Source organism: Nanorana parkeri, unplaced genomic scaffold, assembly GCF_000935625.1.
Source record: "Nanorana parkeri isolate BGI_ZX_2015 unplaced genomic scaffold, ASM93562v1 scaffold1106, whole genome shotgun sequence".
Taxonomy (NCBI): Eukaryota; Metazoa; Chordata; class Amphibia; order Anura; family Dicroglossidae; genus Nanorana; species Nanorana parkeri.
This window is the reverse complement of record NW_017307374.1, coordinates 493732-506174: the sequence shown is the minus strand read 5'-3', so window position 1 is coordinate 506174 and position 12443 is coordinate 493732. Positions and strand designations below refer to the sequence as shown.

General features: G+C 45.7%; 1 protein-coding gene across 1 annotated transcript in view; it reads left to right on the top strand.

The window, feature by feature from the left end:
- ENGASE (endo-beta-N-acetylglucosaminidase) overlaps window positions 1-7599 on the top strand; it is a 20097-nt gene extending 12498 nt beyond the window's left edge. The window contains exons 10-14 of the mRNA XM_018567863.1: window positions 403-590; window positions 2831-2979; window positions 4412-4505; window positions 6898-7012; window positions 7120-7599. Coding sequence (XP_018423365.1) covers window positions 403-590; window positions 2831-2979; window positions 4412-4505; window positions 6898-7012; window positions 7120-7515 — 942 coding nt within the window. The 3' untranslated portion in view covers window positions 7516-7599. The remainder of the gene's footprint in view (window positions 1-402; window positions 591-2830; window positions 2980-4411; window positions 4506-6897; window positions 7013-7119) is intronic.
- Window positions 7600-12443: the final 4844 nt, after the last annotated feature.

The following is a 12443-nucleotide window of genomic DNA, read 5'->3' as shown; positions in this document are numbered from 1 at the left end:
AGGGGAGGGGGTGGGGGGGGGGGGGGGGGGGGGGAGTCAAAAATGGTACTGGGCATTTTTTACCTTAATGTAGAGAATGCATTAAGGTAAAAAACGCCCAGCCTTTAGTAATACTTTAATTGCATTTATAAGCTGAGTACAACACATTCTGTACTATTTCTTCGATTATGTCTACAGTTTTTTTTTTTAAATGCAACTAGTGTAGGTACCTGATGGTGTCCTGATATCAGCCGTTTGTAGTCCCTTGTACAGTAGCACTTGACCACTTTTCTTGACAATGCTGGGCTGCTGCTGCAGTGTAGGATCTAGCTATGAGATATACATACTGTACTGTTCCAGTAAAGATGTAATGGTGTTTTTGTAACTCCGATGGTCATTGAAAGTTTCCTTGCTCTTCTGCAGGCGGAAGACACCGGGGCCTGGTTTAATTTGAGTGCTCAGGAGTTGCAGCCCATCTTCTCTTCGGTAGAACTGGATGAAGGCATCAGTTATGTGAAGACTCGGGTTTGCCCACAGGAAGCCTGGAATGGAGGCAACTCTCTCCTGGTGGAAGGAAAGCTATCGGCAGACACCAATGGCGTCTCTTTGAAGTGAGTTGCCCGATAGAGTTTTGTTCACCTGACATGTTGCAGTAGCTTTAGTATACCCTCTGGGCCTCAGGTGTGACCCCCTCCACCACCGTGCCTGACAGTTGGTATGAAGTGTTTGTGCCGATATGCTGTGTCTGGTTTTCGCCAAATGTGGCGCTGTGCATTATGGCCAAACATCTCCACTTTTATCTCGTCTGTCTAAAGGACATTGTTCCAGAAGTCTTGTTGTTTGTTCAGATGCAACTTTACAAAACTAAGCCGTGCTGCCATGTTCTTTTTAGAGAGAAGAGGCTTTCTCCTGGAAACCCTTCCAAACAAAGCCATAGTTAGTCTTTTTCTAATTGTACTGTCATGAACGTTAACATGCTGAGACCTGTAGAGTCTGAGATGTAACTATTGGATTTTTTTGCAATGTCTCTGAGCATTGCACGGTCTAACCCTGGGGTGAATTTGCGGGGACGTCCACTCCTGGGAAGATCGGCAACTGTCTTGAATGTTTTCCACTTGTAAATTATCTTCCTCACTGTTGAATGATGGACTTTAAATTGTTTGGAAATGGCCTTATAACCCTTTCCAGATTGTTGGACTTCTCTTAAGGTGCCCATACACTGCTCGATTCTCGTACGAGAATCGGGCGAAATCCCGCGATCGTACGAGAATCGAGCAGTGTGAACGAAGACGTGCGACCGTTTCTAATGTACGGTCGCACGTCTTTTGTCGAACCAACATGCTCAAAAACCTGCCGAGAATCGTATGATTGTCGGCGGGTTTCTAGCCTGCTCGTCCTATAGCTGCGGAACTGGCCGGTGTGCGCACGCACACTGCCCGTTCTGCATTGCGGTCATCGGAAGCCCGCCCCTCAGCGGGGCGGGCTTTTGATGATCGCAAGTACGCTCTGCACGTCCAAGGTGGGCAGATCGTACGAGCTTTCAATAAGCATACGACCATCGCAAGACAAAAGTCTTGCGATGGTCGTAAGGTGTATGGGCACCTTAAGATTATTCCTGATGTCTTGCCCCTTTGGCATTGTGTTAACACACACCTGAATACTCCAGACCAGCAAACTGCTAAAACGTCAGCTTTCAATGGATCAAGGGCATTTGATTAGCAGCACCTGGCTGCTACTTATCCTCTTGATTCCTATGGAAGCAGTACGGGTGTACTTAGTTTTTCCACATATAACTTCTCCATTTTGGCTTGATGTTTGTAAAATAAATAATGACACGGTGTAATATGTCATGTGTTGTTGGTTATCTGAGGTTCTATTTACCTAATTCTAAGACCTGCTAAGGACCAGATGATTTTTATTATGTCCTGATACTTAAAACTAGGGATGCACCGATACTAGTACTAGTATCGGTGCTGATACCGAGTATTTGGGTGAGTACTCGTACTCGCCCAAATACTCCCAAAGCTTACTCCGGTATCAGGAAGCCGGGCGGCGAGTTATTACACAACGTCGGCTTCCTGATTGGCCGGGAAGCTGGCTCTATGCTTCCTCGTCACCAGGGAGCATTAAGCTGGCTTCACGGCCAAACAGGAAGCCAGGGGGCCGGCTCCATGCTCCCTCGTCACTTGGCTTCCCAGCCAATCAGGAAGACAGGTTGCATGTAATGACTCACCGCCCGGCTTCCTGATTAGTCATGAAGCTGGCCAATCAGGAAGCCGGGCAGTGAGTCATTTCCCGCCCCCCAGCCTCCTGATTGGCCAGAAAGCTGGCTCCATGCTTCCTCGTCACCTAGTGACGAGGGAGCATGGAGCCGGCTTTCCATCCAATCAGGAAGCCAGGGGGTGTATAATGACTCGCCACCGGGCTTTCAGATTGGTCTGGAAGCTGGCCAATGGGAAAGCCGGACGGCAAGTCATATCCTGCCCCCAGCCTCCTGATTGGCCAGAAATCCGGCCCCATGCTTCCTCGTCACCTGGTGACGAGGGAGCGTGGAGTCGGCTTCCCGGGTAATCAGGAAGCCGGGGGTGAGTCATTACACGCCATCCGGCTTCCCGGCTAATCAGGAAGCTGGGCGGCCAGTCATTACACGCCGCCTGGCTTTCTTAATGGGACTTCCGGTATAGGTGTTTGGTATCTGCGAGTACGAAAAATAAAAAAAATATCGGTACTCGATACAGAAAAAAAATGGTATCGGTGCATCCCTACTTAAAACCATAGAATTTGAAGAGGGCGTACTTTCTTTTGCACACAACTGTAGATCTCTTACTTGTACAATGTTGTGTTTTGGTAGGTTGTTTTCTCTACATGTTCCTGTTCCAGAGAAGCTCTTGCTCTCCATGGTCTACAGGCTGGAGGAGTCACCCAATGTTGCGGTATCGCTGGAGCTCTCCACCCAAGACGCCCCAGTGTGCAGTGTGGAGAGTATTTCTGAACTGACCGGTGAGATGTTTTTCACTAGAGGAAGGCCGGCAGTGCTTGTGCTGTGACGACAAACTGCACGTGAACTTCAGACAAGGATATACAATATACTACTAACATTATGTAGACATCAGGGCAGGATCTTCTCCTAGAACTGTTCTACTAGGCAAATAACATCACATATACCCAGGTGGGGTAAGAGTTGTTTCATCAATGTGGTTTCATCAATGTGGAAATCCACCACGTGAGGGAAACATTCCTTTAAATCCCAGTTTAATACAATAGCCAGCAGAACCAGTCTGTTTAGTGTGGATAGGGGAATTGTGTATGGCCATCATTAGAGATGTCTTAAAATACATTTTTTCTTTAGTTGAAATAATTCCCCTGCTCTTCCAATTCAGTGCTGAGTGCTATCATAGGTCATACATGGTTCAAATGTCCTGCTGAATTGGGCAAAGTTTCCTTGCCCTGCTGGCAACACCTGGATCCACAAAAGTTGAAGGGCCAACGATTTCCCATCAGGCTATTTCAATGTTTCAATCAGTGACTGGAACCATTCATATGCAGTCACTATTGGGATATTCAAACACCCGGGAAGGGGGGGGGAGAATCGGCTGTCTGAATACATTACCCGGCAGGGAAGAGTCTTCCATCCACACTGTTTTGCTTGGATTTGGGAAGCTATCGATTTCCATAAATGTGTATGGCTAGCCCAAATGGGTAAAAAAACCATAGGGCTCATCACAAGCACCCTCTTGCAGACTGTGGTTGCCAGGAGCTGGGCGGGACGCCAGCCAGAGCGTCCCAGGTTGCTAAGAGCTGGGTTTGGAGATATATATGGCCCTTAGATATCTCCCCGCCCAGCTCTTAGCAACCTGGGGATGCTCTGGCCAGCGTCCCGCCCAGCTCCTGGCAACCAGGGATGTCACTGGTTGCCAGGAGCTGGCCGGGATGCCAGGGGTGGAATGTCTTGTAGGTACGTCTCTGCCGCAGCTTGAGTTTGGACCAATTTAGTACAAAATAGTTATATCAGGAAACTGGAGGTAAAGCTGATATTTGAGGTAGTTAGTACAACGTCTGGATGACTACATGTCTATATCTGTGACTTCATTTGGGCTTTACAGGGACACTATTATCAAAAAATGAAGATATTTAAAGAAACATAAATACTACAGGAGTCCCTTTATCATATGTGTATATTATTGTAATGACAGTATATTTGACATATCCAGTACCATATTTGTCATCAGTGGATTTCTGTAATAATCTAGAACCCCCACTCTAGAGCAGCCTTAGTAATTATTTCAATTTACATTATTTATGTATGTTTCCTCCCTGTTTTAGTAGCCATGCCAGACTCAAGGCCAGGCTGATCTCTTAAGCTTTGTCTGTTTCAGGTCAACACTATAACAAGGTAACTTTTGCTTTATGTGTTCTCTCCCTCGTCAAATAGTGCAGCATCGAACGCACACTCCGACCTCCCTCCAAGGTCCGCCTACGTTTCTTACAGACACTCAACATGGCAAAGAATCTGGATGGGTAAAAAGGTTGGTATATTAACCACTTATGGACCTTGGTTACTACAGGAAGGTATGCTGATCAGCTGCTGAAGAGCTCTGTGCAATCGTGAACAAAATAGGGGAAAAAGGAGTTACGCTACAAATAACATTTATGTAGACTAGTCTCCAGGGTTTCAGTAAGATAATTCAAAAACTATTTAACCCCTAAACAAAGAAATCCCTTTCATGGAGCTGTCTAGTAACCAAGTAACACAGTTGATGTATTTAGAATATATAAAGCAGATTTAATAGAAAAATTACATAAAACATCAAATCACCTACTACAAGACATCTAAAATCAAAAACATTATTTTAAATGATTTTAGATGTCTTGTAGTAGGTGATTTGATGTTTTATGTAATTTTTCTATTAAATCTGCTTTATATATTCTAAATACATCAACTGTGTTACTTGGTTACTAGACAGCTCCATGAAAGGGATTTCTTTGTTTAGGGGTTACATAGTTTTTGAAAGCTCTGTGCATTCCCAGACATTGGACAAAATGGTATTGAAATGGTATCCAAATTCAAGCCATCACAGTCTCTGTTAGTAAGCCCTGATGAAGGGGGTATTTGTATAAGCCCCCGAAATGCATTGGCTATTTCTATAAAGTCCCCTTAAGCCTACATTGATGTATCGGGACTATTAAATGGAGTGTGGCACTTCAAGTCTCCATCCTTCAATTTGACACTACAAACCAAGGAGACAGTGGAGATCCTCTGGAATGTAGAAGCTGCCTGTCTGGTTGTCAGACACCTATATTGACTCATACACACCATAATTGGCCAGACACACCAAGAGGATAAACCTTGCAGGTCCATCCCTTTTATTCCACTTCCTTCTAGTCCCTCTTCTTGTGACAGTGCTTGGGCCCAGCGATTTGTGGCTAGACCTGCACATTGTCACATAGGTGGGCGCATGCTCCCACCACAGCGGAAGCACCAGGTATTGTTGCCGGCTGTGCTGGAGGAAGAAGCAGGAGCAATATAGCACTGGCAAGGTGAGTATCACCAAAGACATTGTCAATTTGCCTTGAATTGGCAAGAGGACGATGTCTCTTTAAACCTAATCAGTCCTAATGAACTCCTTCCTCCCCTCAAGTATTATTTTATTAGCTTTAACAATTTTATTTGTATTTAAATTATAACTAACTTCACTATTCTGTGTGCTAGAAATGTAATGTTAGTAACAGGTGCCCCCAAGACAGGAAATGATTGGGAGTGAGGAGAAATATGGGGAGCACAGTGAAGTCAAGATCAGGAGTCTATCTGCATGGAGTTTGCATGTTCTCTCTGTGCTTGTGTGAGTTTCTTCCGGGTACTTCAGTTTCCTCCCAGATTCCAAAGGCATGCTGGTAGGTTAATTGGCTCCTGTCTAAAATTGACCCTAATTGTCTAAAACTGGCCCTTGTATGGTATTCAACTGAGCGTGCCAAAGATGGTGGCATCACCATGTGCCTCAACATCAGGTATATCGCTTTCAGTCCCCTAGGAGAAAAGTGCTTTAGAACTATAAATCGATTAAAAAACATATTTCAAATATTGGGTCACAGACTACGTTAAGCACCCCCTTTTGCAGGTTGCTTACGCTAAAAGATTGATTTTTTTTTTAATGGTCCAAATTCTTTGCGTAAATCTGTTAGGCCTCATTTACACGAGTGGTGAGGGGGCAGTAAGGCCGCACAGTTGATGTGCAATTTTAATCCCCCCCCCAGCCACGGAGACATTGCCATGGCCCCAATGCTTTGCGTCACAAATCAAAAGCATTTTGTGTTTGACAGGTAGTGCCACTTTCAAACGCGACAATTGAAATGAATAGGACAGCGCCGCAACCACGTACCCACAGTACTTCAATAGAAAAACTAATTGGGATAAAAAAATAAATAACTTTATTTAGGAGGTGGCAGTATCTCCTCTTGAACGCCAGGCAGCTGCTGCTCCTCTGCCCCCTGAAAGGAATCCACTGCGGTTTGCTTTTCAGAGGGCAGTGGAGACTGCAGCCCATCTCAACGAGGCCTTACTTAGACAAACAGAAGTTCTTTTTATATAAGAAAGGTTTTTAATTACTCAACCTTGCCTTAGAAACAAATATTCCAGACAAACGGACCTGATGAAGGGGGCACTGCCCTGAAACGTGTAGGCGCTACACCTCTACAAACAGTTAATGTATCTGTGATTAAGACTGACTTGCCTGCAGTTTGTCATTGAGTTTCACCCTTTTAATGAAGAGCTGAATGCCTGCTGTATTGATGTTTAATTCAGCTTAAATAAAACAGATTTTGACCCCTCCATACTCTGATAAAATCTAAAAAAAAGATGTTTACTGGCGCTTGTGTATATACAGAGGTTGCTTTTGTTCTAACTTGTTGACATTATTTCAGATATTATGAGGTGCAGCTCAGCGGATGTGTCCTGACCAGTTTATCGGTACATTTTGCCAACCTGACGCCTAGTGAAGAGGAGCAAAACTTTGTGTGTCGCCTCGGAGAAATAAGGGTAACCACTAAAAATACTTTAACATTGATAATAATAAAAAATGTCACTCCCTTGTGGATGACATCGATGGCATTTCCAACGTGTGCTTCTTTTTTTCTCCTCCTCAGGCTCTCGATGTTTCTCTACCTCCGCCTCGTCCCGTGCCGCCTACTGACCTCTCTCTGTCCCACATCCTGTGGCGGAGGGATGAGCAGACCAATCAACTCTTTGTCAGCCTCACCCTCTACTGGAGCCACAGCATGGACAACATTCGCCACTTCCGAATATACTGTCGGGGCGTCACCTGCCAACGAGCACCAGAGTCTCAGGCTCACCTTCTCGGACTGGCGCACGCTTGCATCTACCGCGTGGTTGACCTGGAGGTGCCTGACCCGTGCTCTCCTGCCCCGGGCAGGTTGGAGTTCACGGTACAACCAGTTAATAAGGACGTTGTTGAAATCTTGTCTCCAGAATGGGGGCTGTTGGTTTTAGAATTTGTGGAGCAGACGCAAACCGAGGTCTGACTGTGTGGATGGTTGGGTGGTACCTTACAAGGCAAGCTGGTGCTGTTTATTATATATGGTTCATTGTACTTGTTTTCCTGCAGCCTTATACAGATAAGTGGTTATTTACAACAACAAAAAACCACGTTAAAGGGGTACTTTACCCACCAATTTAATGTCTTCAAAAATAGTTAATTAGTTAATAGTGGCAGTGCACATTCTAGGGGGTCTGAGCAGGTGTTGTGCTGTGCACGCTAACGGGGGTTGGTGGGTCTGCATCATCCGCCTCTGGCCGGTGTCCCACCCACCTCACTAACATCACTGGTTGCCGGGAGCTGGTTGGGATGCTGGCTAGATTGTCCCAGGTTGCCCCCTGACTAAGATTTACATGGTCATGATCATTCGTTTCACTGAAAACCAGTTAGACCCCATCTGCTATTTCCAGTGCATGGTTCTAATGCTAGGAGCTGGGCGGGAAGATGTGTATGGCCATTACACATCTTCCCGCCCAGCTCTTAGCAACCTGTGATGCTCTGACCATAAAAGAGGCGCCAGGCACACTGCAAACATTGTGCAGCAGAGGTGCCCTGCCGCCCCCTCACTTGACCCAAAGAGATCCCGCCTGAGGCATCATTCTAGGGATGGCCCGGTAGATATTCTGGCATTGGGATTTGGCCAGGGTGAAAAATGACATCTTGCTGGAAATATTAATAATCATTAGAACCATGCACTGGAAACAGCAGCTGGGTCTAACTGGTTTTCAGTGGGACAATACAGAAGCTTCTATTCTAGTGTTCTGAAGCAGTCACCTGACTCACACACAACGAATGATCATGACCATGTAAATCTTAGTCAGTTTACCCCCTGACTAAGATTTACATGGTCATGATCATTCGCTGTGTGCCAATTTCACGGCAGTGAGGCTGTTCAGAGTCAGGTGACTGCTTCAGAACATTCATTTTTTTCCATTATGGGACGTTAATAAAAACCTATAGTACTAATAGGAACAAGAAGTAAACTTAAACAGCACATTATTATTAAATGCATTATGACAAACAGATTTTGCAAATGTGAACAGAAGACAGGTATCCTGGTCAATGTCAGTGAGTTGTCTTATCTTTCATAGGGAAGGGTCAGAGGGGTGCTAAGAACATATGCGATGGACCTCAAATAGCAGCCTAGGGCAGGGGTAGGGCACCTCAGCCGAGGTTGAAAGAGTGCCAAGGTCGCCTACCCGATCTAGGGCATCTGAAGTAGCCAGGACCTCGGAGAACACTGCTAGACCGGTAGCAAATCAGAAACAAAATCACTTGATTCCTTGATTCCCTTGTACCGCCCCCGAGGAGCATACCTGTGGACCTGTGCATATATCATATCCTAGTGTAATAGTTGTATTCTACTCCCATACCTCATCTTAAGGAGTAGAAAAAAGGATCAGCCCCATAACGTAGAGAGTTTGCAAACTTTCCTGACATTTAAAAAGTGTTTGTTCCCTAGGGTAGCACTAAATGGTTAGATTCTTGCTTGAGTGGGAAATGGAGCCCCTCTGATGGAAACTCCTTCCATGCCTCCCAATCAGCTGCTCCCTGCCTGCCTGCAGCTTGACATAAGCAAAGGGGCAGGATGCAGTAGCGTCATTGACCTTGTATGGCTATATTAGGCAAATGACAGTGACTAAATATAATCATGTGGCCATATAAGGTCAATGACATCAACACAAGCATCCTGCCCCTTTGCTTATGGTCATCTGTGGGGTGGGGAATGCTCCGACTTGCAGCTGATTGGATGGGAGGCCCCATGTAGCTTCCTAGTTTGGACCTGATCTGATCCCTATTTATCATACTTGCTTCAAACCAGAGCACCCCTTCCACCTGTTCAGGAACCTTTTCCTGAGGCTGACCTGTCATGCTGAAAATGGTAGTTTTCTGGCTTCTGGTTTCAGTCCTAGTTGAACTAGGATCAGCAGATTAGGAGTTGTAACATTTCCCAGAATTTTCTGATCCGCTGTTCAGAAAGTATGACAGCCGGAGAGTCGCCATAACTGCCAGGCAGCTGGCATTTTTCTATGTGAGGCCGGTAATGGCCATCCTTGTGGAAAAGGTGAAGTAGCACAATATTACCTCTGCCCATTAGAGGGAGGATTTCCTTCAGGTCGCGCCCATTCTGCTGGCTTTTCCCAGCACCAGTCTTGATCGATATCCCCCCTTTGTACATAGATTTTGTTCTTACGATTTTATACAAACAGACGCAAAATATGAAATCCTGAAACTTTATTTTTTACTGCCTTTTAATGAATCGCATTATACGCTGCGTGTAATTCCTGTAATAAACATGAGCTTAATGTTGGATTCTTTCGGTGTTCTCATTGTCTGGTGCCATAGTCAACATGTCCATTGTACAACCTACACCTAGGCAGCTTCTTGTCCCCCATTTGCAAACACATTGTATGTGGATGGACGGATCTCCCTCTGTGTGCATTGGGTTCTGAGAGCAGGTGCCCGCCTCTGTCAAGCTACAGCTGATTGGCCGCAGTCACTTTTGGTCCAAAGGTTTTTGGCCCGGCTTCTTTTTCGAGGAAAGTCGATTCAGTAATTGACTTTTGTCGAGCTGGCAGGACCACACACACTTGGCTGATTCCTGTAAATCGTCCAAGATTCTAATGTATGGCCAACCTTACAGCAGAACCCCGGGTTAAAAATGTCTTAACCCTTGCAGTGGGGCTACCCAATAGTGGTTGCAATGCTCTGCTGCTCCAGTGCAAAAATATGATGTTTTTTTTTTAATTAATATTGTGCGTTTATGACATTTTGCAATAGGAGGCCTAGGGAACTCAAATTTATGATTTGGAGTTGAGTAACTAGCAGCAAGAGCCTGCAGTTTGGATTTAAACTACAACTCTGGGTAAAAACGTCCTTAACCCTTGCAGTGGGGCTACCCCCCACACTGCAGGGGGTTAAATGCTCGTTTTTACCTAGGGTCAGAAATAACTAGGGATGCACCGATACCGATACTAGTATCGGTGCTGATACCGAGTATTTGGACGAGTACTCACCCAAATGCCCCGATGCCTAGCCTGATACTATCAGGAAGCCGGGGCAGCACGTCATTACGCACTGCCCGGCTTTCTGATTGGCCGGGAAGCTGGCTTCATGCTCCCTCGTCACCTCATGACGAGGGAGCGTGGAGCCAGCCAATCAGGAAGCCGGGCGCCGCGTCATTACACGGCGCCCCCGGCTTCCATGGTTGGCCAGCAAGCCGGCTCCATGCTTTCTCGTCACATAGTGACGAGAAGCATTGGGGCAGCTTCATTGCTAATTGGGAAGCCAGGTGGCGAGTCTTTACACGCTGCCCAGCTTCCCGGCTAATGGGGAAGCCAAGTGGTGAGTCATTGCATGCCTCCTGGCTTCCTGAATGGGACTTCTGGTACTCGGTATCGGCGAGTACCGGAAAAAATAAATATTGGTACTCGTACTCGATACTGGTATCGGTGCATCCCCAGAAATAACCGTTATACTTACCCAGTCCTCAGAGCCAGCTTGCTCTTAGACCGGTCCTTGGAGCCTCTCCCGCCACTGCAGTGGTCTATCGTCCCTGAGTCATCACTTTCTATACACAGTGTATAGGACATGAAAAAGCCAAGGGACATACCACCGCTGCAGTGGAGTAGGAGACAGGCAGGAGGAAGCAATGACACAGCCGGCCGCCTCCGAGGTTCAGTTGAGGTAGGTGGTCAGGGACTCCAGACGTGTTGCTGGAAGCTGTCAGAGAATGGAGATATGTTACATGAAACTGTTGGAGTTCACTGCCATTACAGCGATTACAAAGCCCACATTTGTATCTCTACAACCATCTTTATAGTCCCCGGAACCACATTAAATATTCCTCTCAGCAAAATCTATTTAAAAATATCAGAGGAAAAAAAATATAAAAGGAAATGGACAGCCCCACCCCACCCCCTGCTCCAATCTCAGGCCCACCATATTTGAAAAGGTCCCAGGCATGTCCATCGCTGACTTACCATGGATGGTTATGCACTGTGTCTCTGTGTGGAGATGCCGTCTTGGTAGAGGAGCAACATTTTGCTTCCTCATGTCAGAGCTTCCTCCTGATGACGGATAGGGTAATATTCGAAAACCAGCAGGAGAAGTGGAGGAAGCAGAGATCCCCAGAATGGATAAAGAAGGAGCAGGGAGATCCTTACACTGCAGGCCTTCAGGTACAACTTCCTCTCCATCCAACAAAAAGAGCAGTGACATCACCAAAACTCACTCCAGATCTGGCAGGGATAGCAGTGCCTTAAGATGATCTCATACTACAGATATACAGCTATAAGATTTGTTGGAGGTCCCTTTAAAGGATTGTGTCATCCTCCTGCAGGGACACTTTAAATACAGGCATTGATTGGACAGACTTTTCTCCACTTGGGAGTGACAATGATTTGGGTGCAACTGGACTGTGGGGGACTATAGATAGAAAACTGCACAATTATCTGACATTGTACCGGCATTCCCCAGCGGGGAGGACTGTAGTGCTTCCTTATGGAGAAATTATAGCATGACAAGGAATACATAAAAAGGGAAGATACACAGAAATATGGCTATATATAAAAGAGAGAGATAGAGAGAGAGATGAAATATAATTTTCATTTAATGTGCAGATGATCTTTATAATGCTCATCTTGTTTGAGAGTTGAACTGATACAAGCAAAGCTTACTATTCTTCATATTCAGGCATCTGGAAATTTTCTTTTATATAGAACCACTGAAACTATTGTGTGGATGTACCGATAAGGACAGGATCTGTTTGAGCAAAGAAATGGAACAGTGTCTGTACCTGTCTTTGATGAAGAGAATTTGGATGCTTGAGGAGCAGTTTAGGGTCATCCTCTAAGAGCCATGGTTGAGGAGCAGCTTAGGGCTGTCCTCCAAAAGTAATGATTGAGGAGCAGC